The sequence below is a fragment of the Oryx dammah genome, unplaced genomic scaffold (genome assembly GCF_014754425.2).
Source record: "Oryx dammah isolate SB20612 unplaced genomic scaffold, SCBI_Odam_1.1 HiC_scaffold_29, whole genome shotgun sequence".
Classification (NCBI taxonomy): domain Eukaryota; kingdom Metazoa; phylum Chordata; class Mammalia; order Artiodactyla; family Bovidae; genus Oryx; species Oryx dammah.
This window is the reverse complement of record NW_024070213.1, coordinates 4,406,571-4,427,114: the sequence shown is the minus strand read 5'-3', so window position 1 is coordinate 4,427,114 and position 20,544 is coordinate 4,406,571. Positions and strand designations below refer to the sequence as shown.

The 20,544-nt window shown below is 43.4% G+C and overlaps 1 protein-coding gene across 2 annotated transcripts; it reads left to right on the top strand.

Moving 5' to 3' along the window:
• The first annotated feature begins 854 nt into the window (after positions 1 to 854).
• On the top strand, positions 855 to 20,474 carry NUP50 (nucleoporin 50). Of its 2 annotated transcripts, none has more exons than XM_040234557.1 (8): positions 855 to 1,323; positions 5,011 to 5,089; positions 7,056 to 7,139; positions 9,942 to 10,128; positions 11,137 to 11,790; positions 14,522 to 14,603; positions 16,021 to 16,139; positions 17,005 to 20,474. In XM_040234557.1, exons 2-8 carry the CDS (start codon positions 5,021 to 5,023, stop codon positions 17,205 to 17,207), a joined length of 1,398 nt encoding a protein of 465 aa, XP_040090491.1. In that variant the 5' UTR covers positions 855 to 1,323; positions 5,011 to 5,020; the 3' UTR covers positions 17,208 to 20,474. The 2 variants fall into 2 exon arrangements, with proteins under 2 accessions (XP_040090491.1, XP_040090492.1); XM_040234558.1 differs by lacking the exon at positions 855 to 1,323 and adding an exon at positions 1,897 to 2,023.
• The last annotated feature ends 70 nt before the right edge of the window (positions 20,475 to 20,544 follow it).

The following is a 20,544-nucleotide window of genomic DNA, read 5'->3' as shown; positions in this document are numbered from 1 at the left end:
CTGGTAAAGAATCTGCCTGCAATGCAGGCGACCTGGGTTCGATCCCTGGCTTGGGAAGATCTCCTGGAGAAGGGAAAGGCTACCCATTCCAGTATTCTGGCCTGGAGAATTCCATGGACTCTATCGTCCATGGGGTCGCAAAGAGTTGGATACGACTGAGCGACTTTCATTTCATTACTGTACATGGTATCTTGAGATACTATGCTGCAGTACTCAGGCAAAAGCACACGAATACACATCCTGACCCTGGACAGTCGCATCTGTTCCACAGTTTTAAAAAACCGCGTTTGCAGACTTCATCTTCGTTGATACCGACTAGCGGTGCAAAATGGCAAGTCACTTCGCCTCTATGGCACCCACCGCGGAAAGGAAATACAAGCTGGCCACGGAACAGAGGACGGTCCGCTTCTCTCGTCCACGCCCGCGACCTTCCCTCCCGGACTCCGCGAGTCCCAGACCTTCCGAGCATCCGCGGCCAGCGCGACGCAGGCACGTGGGGGCAGCTCTCGTCCACGGCTGAGGCATCGAGCTCCTGAAGTGACGCTACCCGAGTTCACTCAAGCCTCCGGGGGACACAGCCGCTCCCTTCTCCGAGCTCCAGCATCCCACCCGGACACCACGAGCGCCCGCCACGCTCCCCTACAGACTCCGCTCTCCCACGCGCCTCCGGAACCCCGGTCGCGCCCACAGCCAGCAGCCTACCGCGCGCGACCGCCTCCAACGAGGGCGGCGCCCACACGCGGTCGACGCGCACAGGCCCCGCCCCCGGCGCCGACTTCCTGCCGGAGCCAGGGCGTGGGTTGTGCGCTTGCGCACGCGCATGCGAAAGACGGGGAACGCGCCTTCGGCGACGGTTTTTTCCAAAGCAGTTGGGCGCGTGCGCTGAGAGAGGCGCGGCCGCTGCCGTGGGTAGTGCTGCCAACCGAGGCTCCGGCGCGCTTGCGCAGTAGCGGGACGCGGGCGTTTCTTTCCTCCCTTTTTTTTTTCGAATTGGTCGTGAGGGCTCGATTCGAGTTACAAAATGGCGGCCTGAGGTGTGTGGGGCCCTGTTCTCTCAGCCGTCTCCTGCTGAACGGACGGCTTACCTCCCCTCACTGCTCAACGCAGAGAAACGAGACCCCCCCCCCATCCCCGAAGGACATGCTGTTTGAGACTCAGGGGTTGCCGATCACCGGATCCTTCGAGGCTCTCAGCACACCAGAGACGACCGCGCGCCGCTTCAGACCCGAGTGCCGCGGCCGCGACCTCGCACCTGCTCGCCGCCGCGCACCCCGGCTTCGCCGCGCCCGCAACCCAGCGAGGGCCGCCGCAGCCGCCGGAGAGGTGAGGGGCGGGCTGACTGGGCGGCACGGAAGGGGCGGGCGCCGGGTCTAAGAGAAGGAAGCCGGGCTCCGGGTGCCGGACCCGGGCCTGAAACGGGAGCCCGAGGAGGGTGGAGCGCGGTGCGGGGCGCCGGCTGGGGACGCGGCGCTTGAGGGAGCGGAGGAGGGTGGGGCGCGGTGTCGGCCGCGACGCAACCCGGCGGGGCGTTTGTGAGGCCGGGCCCGGGGCCCGCCTGTCGGGGCTGCGGTGACCGACTCGGGGACGGCCGGGCCCGGGCGCGGGGCCCCTGCGGCCCCGGCGGAGGCGGCGCCGGAGAGGCGGGGGGCCGTCCTGGCTCGGTGTGTTTGCTCGCGCTTCTTTCCGGTACTCGTCTCTCTCCGCTCCTTCCGCCACCCTCCTCCTGTGCTGCAGCCACAGGCCACTGATCCCTTGACGCCGCTCGATTGAGCGGCGATGTTCGAGGATTCCGTTTTCCCCGAGCGTTTCCGTCTCCGGGGGCCGGCCCCAGGTTGCATTTTTCCTCCGGGGATCACGCTGTCAAGTATGTTCCAATCTGTTCCCGTCTTAGAGCAGACCGACGTGCACCGGAGTCACCCCAAGGTCGGGGCGGCCCGCGGTGGCAGAGATCACAGAATTCCCTGTATCGGGCACGAATAAAGTTTCCCCAGTTACCGAAAGTTTTCGATTTTCCTGTCCCGAGGTATGCCTCATACCCAGTAATCATTTCATGATTTGGTGCCTCCTAAACCACAAGCCCACATTTTTGTTTTTACGTTCTTAGATCTTAACACTTAAAGACTCGAGGTGCCAGGCTTTGTTCTAAGTACGTTACCGGCACTTTTTCCCTTTTTCAAAGAAATGTTATTGTCTGAAGTACCATGCTTTGAAATAAAACATGGATTTGGTAGTCTTGTTTAGAGGCCGGTTCATAATTCAAGTTAATTTTGTTTTTCCACACTACAACCTTTAAGTTAGGGAGGGAAGGTATTTTAGAGCCTTTGTTTCTGACAGAGCTTTTCTCTTTGATAAGATATATTGAGTCCTTCCTCTGTTCCAGCCACTCCTCTAAGCTAAGCTTTTTGTTTATAAATTTCACAGCACCTCCCTGTTGTGAAGTAAAGAAATGGAGGCACAAAAATGAAATAATTTTCCCAAGGTCTTCAACAACAACATGGCAAAACTGGATGCTAACATTTTGTAGTATTTTTCTCAATTTTGCAGTGTCCCAGATCTCTGATTCTAGACCGTCTATCATGTGGAGGGGGGCGGGTTTTGAGGTACCTGAGTGAGTGAAACAAAGATACCTGCCCTCTGGTTATTCTTTGATTTGATAAAAATGGAGATTGGATAAATATGGAATAGGAAACGAATTGGCTGTATTAATTTAGGTTGTTTGACTATGCCAATTGTCTTCAGTTGTGGCCTATGGGTTAGGTGTTACAATTTTAACACTTAATAAAGTTTTTGCACTTTCAGCTCCACTCCTTTTTGCCTGTTAATAACTAGATTATCAAGTTAATAGCAAAAAACGACTGTTTAAGTTTCTCCCCTCTTCTGCCCTCTGGTGGAGGTGTTAGTTACTGAATGGGAAAATGGCCCCAAAGAAGCCACACAGAGGCCTGGCCTCTGAACAGTTGAAGTTTACTAAGAATTTATGCGAAAGGGTACCTTGTTTGTTTTCTGGATGACAAAATTAATAGCAAAACTTGACCGAGTGTTTGGAATAGAGGGATTAAAAAAGATTCGCAAGTAATGACAAAATTATGTTAATTCTCACATGTTTTAGAATCTGGGACTTTAAAGCCATTTATTCTGTAATCAGAAAAAAGCACTTGGTAAAAGAAAAATTCAGAGATTATTAGGAGATTATTAAAAGCTGAAAATTGCTATGTGATTATCCTACCAGGGGATAGGATTTTGGAGGACTTTGGAATGCTGGCATTTGAATTTTATTTTACAGATCTTACTGTGCCCGGTGAGTGATGTGTCAGTTTGTATCTTAATGACCAGGAGCTTCTAGAAACTTCTCTGGTGGGTTGTGGTCTTGAGGGCAGATAAGAGTGGGGAAGGACTAGGAAGGAAGCTAGGCTGGTTTTCAAGAACCCTGGCTAGTGTTCCAGGCTAATCAGTAAATCTCTGGGCAAGGTAAGGAGTTTTTTGGCCCATTTAATTGATGTTAGGGAAGAGCCAAGGACAACACTCACAGTGGAGCTCTCCATTGATAGTTTCAGATTTTAATAGCAACAGATACACATCTTAGGACCAGAAAATAAACTGGAAATTTTAAGGTGTGAATACATGGAGTCGGACACAGCTTAGCGACTAAACAACAACAAGCCTTGAATAGAAGTTGAGCTGATGGCTTTTCTTTTGGGGGGATTTTTGTTTGTTTGTTTTAAATTTATTTTTTAATTGGATGCCAATTGCTTTACAATGTTATGTTGGTTTCTGCTGCTGGTGGCTTGTTATTGAAGAATTAAGAATTCTAAGAATGTTAACACAGTCATGTTAATCATATTTTGAACTGTCTTCTTCAACATATGTTGGGATTATGTCACAATAAACCCATGGTAAGTTGAAAGTACTGTAAGTCGAAAATGCATTTAGTACATCAAACCTACTGAAGATCATAGCCCAGCCTACCTTAAAAGTGCTCAGACATTAGCCTACTGTTGGGCAGAATCAACTGACACAAAGACTGTTTTATAGTAATGTTGAGTATCTCATAATTTTTTGAATACTATACTGAAAATGAAAATCAGAATAGTTATTTGGGTACAGAATGGTTGTAAGTGTATCCGTGGTGTGGTGGCTTGGCTAGCTGGCTGGGAGCTGTGGCTTGTTGCCCACTGCCCAGGATCACAGGAAAATATACCTTATATTGCTGGCCTGAGAAAAAGTCAAAATCTAAAGGAAGGTTTCTACTTAATGAGTGTTGCTTTTCCACCATCATAAACTTGAAAACTTGCAAGATGAACCCTTGAAGTCAGGAACCATCTGTACTCTTGTAGTGAAAATAATAGCTCGTTCACATTCTTAACTAAGGTCAAACTTTACTAAATATCCTTAAGAGAATATTAAATATTAAAAATATCTTGCCTATAGCCAGGCTATGTATAAATGTAATTTGCATGGAGTTAAGTTAATTGAGCATTTGTTGTTTATTATGCAGTTCTGTAGATTTCTGATTTTTAAAAAAAATCAGTGTTTCATTAGCATTTTTTTTTTCAGATGGAGTTGTTTTATTGTTTTTCACTGTGCCTTAGAAGACCTCGCGGCCTTCTGTAATTTTTGTTGGATTTGTGACACTGGGAGCCTAACAATGTTATACTGTTCTCATTAAAGAAGTGCCTGCTGGTATCAGGAATATCTCATTTCATGCTAAAGTAAATTTTAAAAATTCGTTGGAAGAGTTAAGTCATGTTTTAGAAAAGCAAACTTATTACTGGCTGCCTTGGCGGCTCATTGATAAAGAACCCGCTTGCCAGTGCAGGAGACATGGGTTTAATCCCTAGACTGGGGAGATCCCCTGGAGAAGGAAATGGCAACCCTCTCCTGTATTCTTGCCTGGGAAATCCCATGGACAGAGGAGCCTGGCGGGCTGTTGTCCAAAGGTTGCAGAGTTGGACACAACTGAGCGACTTAACAACAGCAAAAGCTTACTACTTCTAATCTTTTTACCTTTAGGTTCAAAAAAATGGCCAAAAGAATCGCCGAGAAGGAATTGACAGATAGGAATTGGGATCAAGAAGATGAAGCAGAAGAGGTAAAAAGTGCTTTCCCTAAGAATGATTTCCTGCTCCTTCCAAATTTAAATTTGTTTTGTGATTCCTCATGAAGACTCTGTGGTAAAAATAAAAGGCCTTTTTAAGAGCATCCTGATGTTGAAGCTGAAACTCCAATACTTTGGCCACCTGATGCGAAGAGCTGACTCATTGGAAAAAGACCCTGATGCTGGGAAAGATTGGGGGCAGGAGGAGAAGGGGAGGACAGAGGATGAGATGGTTGGATGGCATCACTGACTCAATGGACATGGGTTTGGGTGGACTCTGGGAGTTGGTGACGAACAGGGAGGTCTGGTGTGCTGCGATTCATGGGGTCGCTGAGTCAGACATGCCTGAGCGGCTGAATGGAACTGAGCTGGAAATAATATGGTTTCTTATGATCTGTGCTTAGTATAGAAATTGATGGGTGTGCTTTTTGATTAGCAACTATTCCTTCAATACTCTACTCCTTTGTAGAATCACCTTCCTCCTGAATTTCATATTGCATTTCGTTGCGCGCACTCAGCCCATGGTTTTAGTCCAGATTGAAGGCTGAGTAAATGATCTAGTTATAAAGTAAATTTGAAAAGTGTTTTACCACCAGTGTCTTAGTTTGCCATACTCGCAGTTTTAGATTTTAGAAGATTGAGGTTGCCTCCCTTACTGTACTGCTTCTGTGAGTCCTGTTTTATTTCATATTGAAGATCTGAGACACTCTCCACCCCCAACTGGGTTAACAGGAATAGAATTTAGATGGCCTAGTTTCTTTCCTAACAAAAATGGTCTTCCCTGAGGAAACCTTTTAATTTTTCTCTTAAGAAGAATAAAACACAGCTGCATTTCTGAAATGCCTCATCAGCAGTTTGATATTCCCAGGCCAGTTCACTGACCAAGCCTGAACCAAGTTAGCCTTTCAAGTTAAAAGAAGTGTGCTAAGTTAAAAAATATACATATATATTTTAAATAGTTTGCAAAAACGTTTCCAAGATAATTCTTAGACTGCTGTTTTCTTTCTTAATCTGTTTTCTAATACTAATATTTTTCCTTTACAAGTATGTGTACTAATATTTTTAGGGAAACCAAAATCACAAGTATGGGCTTATAAAGAAGTGTTTTTAACAGTTCTGACTGACTTGGTACTTTTTAAGCACGTCTTTGGTAACTAAGTTTTTTTCCATGTTTTAGGCTATAGTCACGTTCCAGGCCTACCATATAATGATTTGTTTTGACATTAAAATATTTCAGAAATGAAAGAACTTCCATTTGGATAGATTCTAATGAAATGTGTGTGGAAGGACATTACATTTGAGTCAGGTGTAGTCAGATGATCCCTTCTGTGGGTTCAGAGATTCCAAAGTTTATCTGAAATAAGTATAGAAGAGAACTTTTTACAGCAAGTATTTTATGCCATTCCTCTAAGATAAAAGCAGGGGTGAAGTAAAGCCAAAGATTTTCAGCAAATTTCCAACAGGTCACTTAGAGTCCCAGGTCCCTCAGAGGTCTTCTGGATCATGGGCAAATGGGCAGAGCTGTTCTTTAAAATAATGTGTATTATGAACTTAATTTTTGAAAACTATAATAGTAAGATGCTAGCTCTGACATCTGGGTAATGTCTTTGAATATATTTGAAGAATTGATCATGAACAGTTTTGTGCCAAGGTTTTGATGGTCTTAGTCTTCTTAGAAAGTTGATGTATGCACTCTTCTGTCTGAATTGTGATTCAAAGTCTGGATTTGTAGTTTCTGAAACATTTCTGATTCACCTGACTAGCAATGAAATTCATAAGACAGATAAGAGACATAAACTTGAGTTTAATATATGCTCTCCATAATTTGTGTTACCAGTATTAACAGTACTTAAAACCCAGATGATATATCAGTTTGTCTTGGTTTAGCTTTTTAAAAGTTCAGCGTTTTACCTTCTTTTTGCCCTTTTCTAATTGCTGTTTAATTTGTGCACTCCTGCAGGTGGGAACATTTTCGGTGGCCAGTGAGGAAGTCTTGAAGAATAGAGCCATAAAGAAAGCAAAGCGTAGAAATGTTGGATTCGAAGTGAGTGTTTCCTTCTCGTTCTAAACACTAATTTTATTTCTGAGTTGTAGAGTATTTCCACCTCTGGGAGCAATCAGATCAATAAATGCTTTTTTTAAAAAAATTAAATTTTATGTAATCTATCAAGAATGCCTTTTAAAAATGTATAATGGTTTATCATTGGAGAAGGAAATGGCAACGCATTCCAGTATTCTTGCCTGGAGATTCCCATGGACAGGGGAGCCTGATGGGCTACAGTCCACGGGGTCGCAGAGAGTCAGTGAGACAGCACACCATCGCCATCGCTGTCCACTTGTTTATCGGGGGCATTTAGAGTGCTTCCCCGTGTTGACTATTGTAAATAGTGCTGCAGTGAATTTTGGGGTGCGTGTATCCTTGAATTATTGTTTTGTCTGGATAAATTCCCAGGAGTGGGATCGCTAAATCGTATGGTAGTTCTATTTTTGTTTTTGTTTTTTTAATGAACATTCATACTTTTCTCCTTTAGTGGCTGTACCCATTTACATTCCTGCCAGCAGTGTAGGAAGGCACATTTTTCTCCACATCTTCTCCAGCATTTATTAATTGTAGACTTTTTGATGGTAGCCATTCTGACATGTGTGAAGTGATACCTCATTGTAGTTTTGATTTGTGTTTCTGTAATAATTAGTGATGTTGGACATTTTTTTTTACATGCCTATTGATCATCTGTATATCTTCTTTGGGGCAATGTCTATTTAGACCTTTTGTCCATTTTTTGATTGAATTATTAATAAATGCTTTTTAAAATGCCTAATTCACTTGTGCATAAGCTTGGTGAAGACCATGGGAGATAATAAAAGATAATAAATGACATCTGTACCTTAAAGGGAGCTTATCTAGTTGGGGAAATAAGAGATAGATATAGACAAATTCAAGTTGTGTTATAGTATGAAGTGGAAAAATGAATATAGTAATTGGAAAGCAAGGGAAGTGGATGTCGGGAAGAAGACAGGAAAATGTAAGATATTCTCAAAGTCTTCTCTGCTTCCTAGGATTAGGGTATGGGTGGGTACTACCTTTGAGACCAGCAGAAGCATTTCCCATTTGGTGTTCCTGCTAGTGTGTGTTGGAGTTCAGTTGCTCAGTTGTGTCCGACTGTGACCCCATGGACTGCAGCCCACCAGGCTTCCCTCTCCTTCCCCATCCTTCAGAGCCTGCTCAACTCATGTCCATTGGGTCGGGGATGCCATCCAGTCGTCTCGTGTCGTCCCCTTCCCTCCTGCCTTCAGTCTTGCCGAGCATCAGGGTCTTCACGTCAGGTGGACAGAGTATTGGAGCTTCAACGTCAGGATCAGTCCTTCTAATGAATATTCAGGATGGATTTCCTTTACAGTTGACGGGTTTGATCTCCTTGCAGTTCAAGGGACTGTCAAGAGTCTTCTCTAACACCACAGTTCAGAAGCATCAATTCTTTGGCTTTCAGCCTTCTTTATGGTCCAACTCTCACATCCTTACATGATTACTGGAAAAACCATACCTTTGACTAGATGGACCTTTTTTGGCAAAGTAATGTCTCTGCTTTTTAATATGCTGTCTAGGTTTCCCATAGCTGTTTCCTGGCAAAATATTTCATTCTTGTGTTCAAAAAGATAAAATATGAGTTATAATTCATGAACTGAAATCATGGCTCCATCTTCAGCAATCACTCCATGTTTAACAGCTCTTCATCCCAGACCCACGAGTGCTCTCTTGGTGACCTGGACGTCTCTTGTCAGTCAAGAGAGGCTTGTTTGAACAGCCTGGGTGGCATCCTTGGAATAAACCTGCTCAGCTGCATTTCTGTGGTGGCTTTGTTCAATTTTTCTTTATTCTGAGTTATTTTCTGGCCTAATGTCGTTCTTAAGACTGGTGACTGGTTGGATGTAGGTCTTGAGCCAAGTAATATTTGATAGCTCTTTCATGGAGAAGATATAGGGGGGAAGGGACTTCATGAGGAAGTTATTGATTTTGTTCTAGAAAAATATTTCAGGGCCTGTGGTGTATCCACATGGAGTTCTCTAGGAGACCGTTAGGTATACTGGTTGGGCACTCAACAGGAGTTGGGAGATGGCTGCAGCTCTGGTAAGTTTCCCGTCCAGGAGTTTGAAGCCATGGGGGCTGCTGGGAAGAGGCCTGAGAGCAGGAACTTGTGGCGAGGACCTGATGCCCGGGAAGATAGGCTTGAGGAGGGCCAGGCCAGGCATTGCGTGCGAGTGACAGTGAAGAGGTAGAGACAGTGCAGGGCACGCTGCCGAGAGCAGCTTTCGAATGTCATGAAGTGTGCCGGACACCCCCAAAGCACCAAAGTTCTGTACATTGAACACAGGTTGAAAGCTCCAGAAGTTCGTAGGAAATTGTAAGTAGTGGGTAAAATGCTTTTCGTGAACCTAACTTGATGTTTCTTTAACTTCCTTAGGCACTTGGTCTTTGAATAGTATATGGAAAGTCTTTCATTTGGGGTTTAGTTATGTTGAGAATGTGTTTTATTTATAGTTCTGTAGCTGCTGGTGAATCCATAAATTAATTTGAATTAATCTTTTTAACCTTCTATATCATAAATAGGTTTTTAAGAAATATTTCACTCTAGATTCCGTCTATCCTTCCTGTTATATGAAGGCAGTTTCAGCTTGCAAAGCTATCATTATGAGTAAAATCTGTGTTCTGTCTCTGCTTGCACTGGCAGTTTCCTTTAATGCTGGTTGCACAAGGGTTGTGGGTACTGTTTAGCCAAGAGAATACTGCCATTTGCTTGCTTATTTGGAAACAAAAAGAGTTACCTAATGTGTGTTCTTTATTTTTTAGTCTGATGGTGGAGTGGCCTTTAAAGGTTTTAAAGGTTTGGTTGCATCTTCTGGAGGAGGAGGGTTTTCTGGATTTGGTAATGGTGCTGGAGGGAAGCCTCTGGAAGGACTGTCAAACGGAAACAGCATAACTAGTGCCACTCCCTTCTCCAGCATGAGGACAGCAACTGACACCAAGGCCACCTTCGGTAAGTAGGCTCTTCTTCCCCTGTCTTAACCTGTGTAAGGATAATCTATAAAAACTAATTTTGAAAAGTTTTTTTTTTTTTTTTTTTACTTCTCTCTGGGTTCTGCAGCTGTAGGAGCAAGAACACGGTAATGATGAAAGGGACAAAAATTAGGGAGCTTTTGGCTAATTACAGAGTGACTAGAGTACAGGCCAAAATAGCCTGGGTTCTGTTCTGCCAGTTACCAGCTCTGTGTGACCTTGGTAAAGTTCCTTAACCTTTGAGCTTCCAAATCTTCCTTCAATTGTGAAATTAATATGACCTCAGAATTGACCTAAGGATCAAAAGAGAAACAGAAGCTCTCGGTGGCCCCTAGGTGAAGGCCTCCCATCCCTCCACCTTATTCATTATAATGTACCAAGGATTTCCTCTGTGCCACACACCTGCATTCCTAGGCTCGGTTTATTTTGCCCAGGACATGTTGATTGCCTCATCCTGTTTTGAGGAAATTACTCAAGAATCTTGGAATTAGTAACAGAATGGGCTTGTGGGTTAAAATCTCGGATTCTTGGAAGTGATCCTGACTCATTGGATCATACTTAGCGAATTATTCTAAGAGTGTATACTGTTTCATTTAAATTTGGCAATGTGTTTAGTGTGATTAAAATAAGCACTTCCTGTTAAGATTTTAACTGCATTAATATATGTTCCTACAACCTTGGGGGTTAAGTTTTATACTAACTATTTCGACAGTTTTAGGTGAAGTGGGCATCCTTTTGAAGGAAAAGATTATTTTAAAATGACAGGTTTAATGCAAGCATGTGAAAATATATATACATTCATATATATGTAAAATGTTTTATTTGATTTTTGTAATAACTAGTTTTTGAATACTGTATATACGCATCTTGAACTGGAACAAAAATGGGATACGATAAAAGAAGATGTGAAGGCAGAGCGGTATGAAAATCTGAATGGCTTAATTAAATCAACTTCTGAATAAATTCTTAAACATGTAATTTCCTATAGGATCTACTGCTATAAATGGCCCTACCTCCTCGGTCGATAAAAAGATTTCAACTCCTAAAACTAACGGTGACAGTCAGCAGCCTTCCTCCTCTGGTGCTGCTTGCCACGGGAACGCCTATCACAAACAGCTGGCAGCTTTAAACTGCTCCGTTCGGGATTGGATCGTGAAGCATGTGAACACAAACCCGCTCTGCGACCTCACACCTATCTTTAAAGACTATGAGAAATACTTAGCAAGCATCGAACAGCAACATGGGAACAGTGGCAGCAGTAGTTCTGAAAGTGAAGCCACCAAAAGATCAGTTGAAGCACAGCCTCCTTCTCTATTTGGTTCAACAAAATTACAGCCAGAGTCTCCATTTTTGTTTCATGTCAACAAAGCGGAGGATATGTCTGAACAGAAGGTGGAAGCTATGTCTGAAAAGAGCAAGGACCCATCACTAGGAGCCACAAGTGCCTCGTTTAATTTTGGCAAGAAAATTGAGAGTTCTGTTATGGGCTCCTTAAACTCGGGCCCCTTGACTGGATTTTCATTTTCTTCTGGAAACTCCAGTTTATTTGGCAAAGATACTACCCAGAGTAAACCAGTTTCTTCACCATTTTCCACTAAAACATTGGAGAGCCAAGCAGAAAGTGGCGGCAACGAATGCAAAGGTAAACGCGGTTCCGTGCCTGAGGCCTGCTTCACGCTCCTGTGAGCTCTGGGTCTAGCAGGAGAAGCACAGTCTTGTGAGTGAGCTGGGTCTGGATTCACGTCCAGACTCCATCAGTGCCTAGGCATGTGTGTGATCCTGGGCAGAGCTGGTTAACTTCTCTGATTCCTTATTCATAAAATAGAGTAAGACCTATTTTATAGGATTATTTTAAGGATTACGAATATAAAAATAATATAAAAACATTTGGCATGGGAACTTTGAAAACCCATCAAACACATGCCTTTCCATTAAGAAAAAAAAACTAACATTTTTTGAAAATTTTTATTTTATTGAAAAAAACTCATCATAGATATTCACTGAAATGTTTTAAGAGATTTGCTTATAAATTCACATAGCAAAACAGTACTATAAATAAAATAGGTAGACTTCATAGACATGAACTTAGACTAGCTCCAGGAGAAGGTGAGGGACGGGAAGACCTGGTGTGCTTCAGTCTGTGAGGTGGCAAAGAGTTGGCTATGATTTGGGGACTGAAGGACAGCAGCAACAACAGACTTCATAACCTTGGGGGACAAATGTCTGGGTTGTAGCCGCCTTTCTAGAAGTGTTCGTGGTGTGTCCTGTTAGTGCCCCAAACCAGGCCGTAAGCCCAGCCCCTCCGCTCTCTCCCTTGTTCTTCAGTCAGTGCACTTGCGTCCGAGCCTTCTCCAACACCACAGTTCAAATGCATCAATTCTTCAGCCTTCAGCTTGCTTTAGAGTCCAACTCTCAGATCCGTCCTTGACCACTGGAAAAACCATAGCTTTGACTACACGGACCTTTGCTGGCAAAGTAATGTCTTCACTTTTTAATATGCTGTCTAAGTTGGTCATAACTTTTTCCAAGGAGCAAGCATCTTTTAATTTAATGACTGCAGTCATCGTCTACAGTGATTTTGGAGCCCAAGAAAATAAAGTCTGTCACTATTTCCACTGTTTCCCCATCTGTTTGCCATGAAGTGATGGGACCAGATGCCATGATCTTCGTTTTCTGAATGTTGAGCTTTAAGCCAACTTTTTCACTCTCCTCTTTCACTTTCATCAAGAGGCTTTTTAGCTCCTCTTCACTTTCTGCCATAAGGATGGTGTCATCTGCATATCTGAGGTTATTGATATTTCTCCCGGCAATCCTGATTCCAGCTTGTGCATCATCCAGTCCAGCATTTCTCATGATGTACACTGCATATAAGTTAAATAAGCAGGTGACAATATACAGCTTTGACATACTTCTTGCCCAGTTTGAGACCAGTCTGTTGTTCCATGTCCAGTTCTAACTCGCTTCTTGACCTGCATGCAGATTTCTCAGGAGGTAAGGTCAGGTGGTCTGGTATCCCCATCTCTTTAAGAATTTTCCACAGTTTGTTGTGATCCACACAGTCAAAGGATTTGGCATAGTCAGTGGAGCATAAGTAGATGTTTTTCTGGAACTCTTGCTTTTTCTATGATCCAACTGATTTTGGCAATTTGATCTCTGGTTCCTCTGCCTTTTCTAAATCCAGCTTGAACATCTCCAAATAGGGGTTGTGTCATTATCCCTCTTCACCCCATGGTGGTCTTGAATAAGTAGTGTCTGTATAGAGACTTAAAACTAGTTAAAAGTGCATTCCCCAGGTATTAGCATATTGATCTTTGGGAAAGAAAATTGCAGTTGCCAGTGGGCCATAAATACTGTGTTTTTCTTCCTGGAGGGAAACCTCCTTCTGTTACTTTGCCCTGCCTTCAGCTATCCTCAGGCAAGAGCCCTCCAGAGCAAAGCAGAGAATAAAGAGCTTCCCTTTGTCTGTTTTAAATAAGATGAACAGAGAGAGTGTCACAGTCACAGGGACTCTGCTGTTTGTAGAAAGGATGCTGAATTGGAATAGAGTCTCCATCTCAGCAGGGCACCCCTCCATAAAGCACTTATTCCTCACCCTGTGGTTATCACGTGTTATGCATGGAAAGACTTGGAGAACTTGTTAAAATAACAAAATGCCCTAACTCAGGAGTACCTTCTTAAAATTTAAATCTTGTGACCTGAATTGTTTGAGCAGCAGAATTCTTTTTCTAGTTACTCATCACTGAGTTTTATGCAGTTGCTTTCTCTTTAAGAGGATCGTAATTTGTGTCCACCAGTGACTTACTCTCCCCTATGATTGGGGCACTGGGGTCAAGGATAGTGCTTTGGGCTCAGACCAGGAGGGCGCCCACCATACCAGCATGTCCACAGGCGTGGCAGTGCGGACACAGCTTCAGTTACTTACACTTGGCTTGGGACTCATTTCTCTGACAAACATGCCCTGTAAAATGCTTGTTTTCTCCATCTTTGGCCATTGTGCTCCTTGGTTCTTCTTTGGCGTGATACAGAAATGATCACAGGAATATTTGGGGATGAAATTCCATGTGCTAGAAGCCTGTCTGAGATTTTTCTTTTTGTGGCTAACCTGAGTATAAATGAGTGTTGACTTTTTCTGTGTAACTTTGCCTGCACTCTGCATACAAGCACAGACACTTGTTCTAAGACTTTCTACAAAAATCCAGCAAGTACCTCCTCACCTTGGCCCCCCCCACACACAGTTAGATTGTGCTTTCAGTTTCTGTATCCGCTTACATGTAATTTTTAGGTTCAGGTGAGGGGCGGGTAGGGGGGCAAACTTCTTTTATCACATTTTCAGGCTGTTGATCTGACTCTTATTGGTGGTGTTTTTACAAAAGGTGGAGATGAAGAAGAGAATGACGAGCCACCGAAAGTAGTAGTTACTGAAGTAAAAGAAGACGATGCTTTTTACTCCAAAAAGTAAGTAGTAGTCACGGCAACCCACTTGATGAATTTATTTTCAGAGACGTGGAAACAGGCTTCTGGCTGGAGCGCATGGGCAGCATCATTCCTGCAGAGTTTACCAGGCACCCCTCCTGGGGTCAGGCTGTGCCTGCTCCCAGAATTGGGACAAGGAAGAATTCTGGGCCTGTTTATTTAAAAATATGATCTTTAAATTTCCTGCTGGGCGAAGCCTGCTCTTTTATGTTAGTTTAGCTCTTTCAGCTTTTCAGGTGCTTTAGAAACTCTTTTCTTGTCCTCATTTCTTACCTCATCGTTCTCTCCCTTTTTCTCCTTTCTTTCTTCCCTTCCTTTCCCTGCAGAGATAGTCATTTAAGTCAGTGATTCTAGATTTGGCTTTACTTTACTCTGTCTTCCCCCAGGGATGCAAGCTGGTTTGGCGTTTGGGGGGATTTTGTTTAATGAGAGTTGCTGCTTTCAGAAAAAGGCTGAAGGGAAATGTTTAGTTATCTCTCAGTGAAATGAAATTAGTACTTTTTAACAAAGATTTTATTGAAAAACGTTTGTGCCCTTAAAGCTTCCCTTGGATATGTTTTTCTAACACAAGAATTTCAGACTTAGTAAGTCAGCACTTTTCATAGTATAAATCACCAAATCCCGTTGGATTTCAAATGTTTATTTTTGAGAACTTTTAAAAAGAGACCAGTTCCTTTTGCCTGTTTTAAAATAATTACACAGATGGTGTAAGGGAATGACCCTGACTAAGGGCATTTTTTGCTTGTTTTGAATGAGGGTTTTTTGGTTTTTGTTTTGCCTCTCCTCAAGGCTTGTGGGATCTTAATTTGCTGACCAGGGATTGAACTCTGGCCCCAGCAGTGGAAGTGCCGAGTCCTAACCACTGGACCACAGAGACTCTAACCCAAGGTTTTTTTCTAATCATAGTGAATCAAAGGAACAGGCAGTGGTTTTGACTTGTTTAATAATGACCAATGGAGATGAAAGAGTCCTGAAGAAAATTCAAAAATAAGAAATAGGAAAAAGGTGAGGGGGAGGGGCAGAGTGTTTGTCCTGTATGTCCCTGTTCTTTAAGTACCAGGGGCAGCTCTTGAACTCAGGACCAATACATCCGGGAGCTGTAAGGTGCTTGGCAGTGATTTTTGCCTGACCTGAGAAAGGATAGTTTCAGAAACCATTGTGAAGAATTGTATCAGGCCTGCTGTGTAATAGAAAAAAGGAGGGACTGTAGACTGTCTCATCAGATTCTCTTGCCTGCCTTGTGTGCAGACCTGATTTGGGTCAACAGAAGACTCTTCCAAGCTCCCTCTGCTGTATTTACTAACTGGCTTCCACATAAGCGTGAGCAGGGGCTGTTGGAAAATCGTGTGACTTTCGTGACATGTCACTGAGTGATCATATCGATTATTTTTCTCCTTAGGTGTAAACTATTTTACAAGAAAGAAAATGAATTTAAAGAGAAGGGTGTGGGCACTCTACATTTAAAACCTACAGCAAATCAGAAGACGCAGCTGTTAGTGCGGGCAGACACCAATTTAGGTGAGTACCTTTTTCTTCAGGTGGCACAAAATAATCATAATTACGCGGTACATAGAAGCTCTCTTCCTTGCTGATTTTAGTCTTCAGGATTTTCAAGTATGTTGATGTGTTTTTTGGAATAGAATAGAGATTGTTCATAGAGATTGTTCAGGACAAATTCATCCTATACTGACTCATTACTTACAGATTTATTTGAATACTGGGGTAATAGTGCAGAAGGAAAACTGGATGTATTAAAAAGCTACTGCCAGGAAGTAACAAAATGTTTTCATTTTCCTTTGTGCTAGAAATGTGACTAAGAAACTGTAGGTAAATTGGACTGTTTAGTTAACTCTCAAGGAGAATTAACCTTGTAAAGAGACTCTTTTTATGTAGCAAAGAATCATTAACTCGTTGTTGTCCACCCTCCAGCTTTACCATTAACAGTCCTCTGAAAGGAGGGGTTAGTGCCTGAGTGGGGGTTCTGAGGGGAAGTGGTCGGGGTTGCCAGGCGACCCCAGACTGTGTTCCTGAAACAGCCTCCTGTGAAGCTCCTTTCTTTCATGTGGGCTCAGCTGACCTGCGGTGCGGTCACACTGCGCTCACTCTTGCCTGTGAGCGTGCTGCCCCCGTGACAGAGCTGTTTCCCAGCTGACCACTCTTTGGGGAGAAGGCCTCCTCAGTGGGGCCGAGGCCAGGTCCTGTCGGAGTCCCCGTGCTCCTCTCTCGGAGACCCCATACTGTCAGGGAACCAGGCCCTTTTTGTGACGTTCCGTGGCTCCGCGTTAAGTATGCGTTGCATAATTGTTTAATGTTTAGCCTATTAAAGGTGTAGTCTCATGGAAAGTAGTTTATTTTGATGCATTTTCCCTTTGTTTCAATGCAGGCAACATACTGCTCAACATCCTGATTGCACCCAGCATGCCATGCACCCGCACAGGGAAGAACAACGTGCTCGTCGTCTGCGTTCCGAACCCGCCCGTCGATGAGAAGAACGCCGCCACCCCCGTCCCCATGTTGATCCGGGTGAAGACAAGCGAGGACGCGGATGAGCTGCACAGAATCCTGCTGGAGAAGAAGGGTGCCTGAGCATGCCCGCCAAGGAGTGGCTGCCAAGCTGCTGCTCCCCCTAGCGCCCCTGAGCTTAGTCAGTTTTCTTCTTTTCTTACTTTGACGTTCTAGGACTTAGAGATAACTTAAAACTTTGGTGGGGAACATTAATATTAAAAGGCCAATAAAACCTTCAATGTTAAGTGTTAAAAAACTGCATTCTCCCTTCTTAAGAACTGTCTAATGTGTAAAATACATTTGAAAGAAAAATTTTGGAAGATTTTTAACATTCATTTATTAAACTAACCACAAGTGATTTCTTAATGGACTGAAATCAGGGTATCGATTAGATTTCCCAAAGGCTTTTCTGATCCAGGGCTTGGGGTCTGCTGCCAGCATCTGTGCAGTCTCACGGCCGCGCGTCCTCCGGTGGGCGTGGCTGGGGTGGGGTGGGCCTGCTGCCGCGCTGTGGCCGAGGTGCTCCCCTGTGCTTTGTCATGTTACTTTACAGCTGGAACGTTTGCCTTCAGCGGTGGAGTCCTCAGCCGTTTTCGTGTGGACGCTGGCCTCTAACCCCACAGGCTGCTTTACTAGGATTCCAGAGCTGCTTTTTCATTTTAAGAGGAAATGAGTAGCTTGTTGTTTGGTTTTGTAGGTTCCTTCATGAGGTGCTCTTACTTCTGTATCCCCCTAGAGACAAAAGGGATGGGGGGCTTGCCAGGAAAGAGGTTTAAAAGCACAAATTTGGTAGTTTGTAGACCACAGACAGTGGTCACAACCCTTATAGAAAAAAGGGTTAAACCGTACAACAAAAGGGAAAGAATATGCTCTTAGTTAATTGTACCGTGATGAACCCTATGGATCTAAACCCTAAACTTAAGTCATAGGAGCTTTTATTACACATGAGCCATGTGAGCTAAGCAGGAAACACGCAATAAGGTAATGGAAGAGGAAGTTGTGTGTGTAAACGTTGCCTTTAACTTTTAGACACCAGTGTATTCTACCTTTGATACTGAAATTTCCATTTACTTTTTAATGGTAAGATGTTCCGTATGTTCATGTGGAATGGAGCCATGGCTGCACCCAAGGTAGCCACGTTACTTCTCCATAGCTTTTGGGTAACTAGCACTAGCGTTCTTTGAAGACTCTGGTCACGTGAACTAGATGTCAGGTTTAATGTTGTAAATGTCCACTTTGATTCCTCACGAGTCATTTAATGCTGGTACCAGATAGGCTCAGGGTCTGTGCCTGAGGGCTCACACTTGTATATTCTGCTCTTCAGAACATAATGTCTTCTGACTTCAAAAAAAGATAGTCAAAATTACTGTAGCTAGTACAGTTGCTTTTATTTAAAAAAAAAATACAATTTTTAGATGTAAAGGGAGCAGGGAAACCATTTTATGATACGTTACTGTTTAATACTTGAGGTAAAGTAGTTGGGCCAACACTGATCATGAAATTCTTACACTACTGCATCCTCACCTCTCCGATTCCGTGGGAGTCTTTGGCCCCATGTGTGACTTTGGGTGGATAACATGCACTCTTAGGGAATGGGATCGAATTTGGCTGTATCATGAGGCCTGGGGAGGAAGTGGCAATTGTTGTTTCTTTTACTTTTTAGAAATGAGAAGTACATGCGTGTTCGTTGTAGATGAGTTTTAGTTAACAAGTGGTTGATTACTGGCCCTTCCCTGTTCACACTAGGCTTGTCCAGCTGTTACAGGGACGAGGAGATTAGGGGAACAGGCCTCACCAGCACGTCCTAGCTCTCACGTGCTCCTTGACCCACCAGAAAGTCAGCTCACAGGCTTCTTCATCTCTAGGAACTCTGGTGCATTGTTTTGTTTGCCTTTGCATGTGATGTGGAATGTTCACCAAAAATGGCATGAAAGTCATGACTGGATTAACTCTTTCCCACCAGCATCCTAAAAAGTTTGTCTTTTGAAATTACTGGGTGTGCGTGGCTTTCTTTTTTTCTAACATTCCCAGCAAATTCTTGCTAAGACTGTACTGTTAAAGTGGAAATTACAGGGGGGACATGTGGTATGTATACCATAAGTCAAAATGTGGTATTGTCTTAAAATCACTCTTGTCCTTGAGGAACTTGCCGGTCTCCACTTTAATTATGTCTGAGTGTAAAAGAGCCTAATAAGTGTATGTGGATTTCTCTGTAAAATCTTAAGTCCATGTATGTTACTGGGGGAGGGGCACCTTGGCCCCTGGAGGGCTGGCCTTTTTGTCCCCACTGTTTAACAGCTCAATTCTACTCCTTGGGTTTAGATTTATTTTTTAACAAGTTATTAGAAATTAGGCTTTAAAATGTTGAATGTGGATGAAGTTTTTATCTTTGGTTTGAGAATCTACAAAGAGAGTGTCATAAATGTGGCCTAAAGGGTGTATATATCTTTAAATCAGATTGTGTTGTATCTTTACAAATACCGACTATCCCAGTGGCCTTTTTTTAACTGCTGTGTGTTCGTCTCTTCCTTTTGAGCATTCCCATTAAGCAAAAAATAGGGTATTATGCTGTTTTCATTATTAGAATTACAGGCTGAAAATGTGTGTCCAGTTTGTAAACTTTAGATTGTGTTTTTCATGAAAGAACAGGTCTGTTTATGGACTGGTTTTCTTTTAAAAGGATTATTTTACAGTTTGAATTCTAAATCATATTTTTGATATGCTGCATGCCAAAAAATATCTACCTGTTCTGGGGTAGAGGGAAAAAAACTAATATTCTACCTTATTGTTAGAGTTTAGAGAAGGCTTTTTTGGTTTAGTTTTAAAGGTCAGCGAATTGCCTGTTTCTGAGCATTTGTCAGTTATTCTGTTCCAGAACAGTTCCGAACAATCCAAATGAAAGTGCAGTGCATTTTTACAGACTAAGCGACTCACTCCCAAACCCCTGGTAGTCATCCTCATTCTGGAAATGAGGTCTCTGAGCACAGACCGCTTTGTCCTGTAGCACCAGTAGGCGACAGGGAGGGGCCTGTCACAACTTCCTTCCCGTGTGGTGCTCTGAGCACAAGGCCTGTGTGTGTGTGTGTCACTGGTGTGACAGACACAGGTGTGTGTGTGTGCGCGCGCGCGTGTTGCTGGTGTGGCAGACCCAGTTGTAGCAGAGACGGGAAACTTGGTCGCATATCAAATGGATCAATTGTTTGCTTTCTATTTTATATAGCAAACTGTTTTCTAAAGCTAAAATACTTGAATTGTCAGACAATGTAATCTCAGTGTGTATCCGTTTTTGAATGATCCCGTTGAGCAAGTGTATCAATCCATGAAATGTGAATAAATGGAAAGTAAACAATCAGCGTTTGACACTTTATGTTCCTCTGCTGCACCTGGTGTTGGTGCAAGTCAAGCCCGCCGGAGGGGG

Excerpts from the sequence above, each read along its gene's own strand:
- NUP50 (XM_040234557.1), top strand. The coding sequence starts at position 5,021 with ATGGCCAAAAGAATCGCCGAGAAGGAATTGACAGATAGGAATTGGGAT. Across the intron at positions 11,791-14,521 it reads TGGCGGCAACGAATGCAAAG|GTGGAGATGAAGAAGAGAAT; the intron begins GTAAACGCGGTT and ends TTTTTACAAAAG. Across the intron at positions 14,604-16,020 it reads GATGCTTTTTACTCCAAAAA|GTGTAAACTATTTTACAAGA; the intron begins GTAAGTAGTAGT and ends TTTTCTCCTTAG.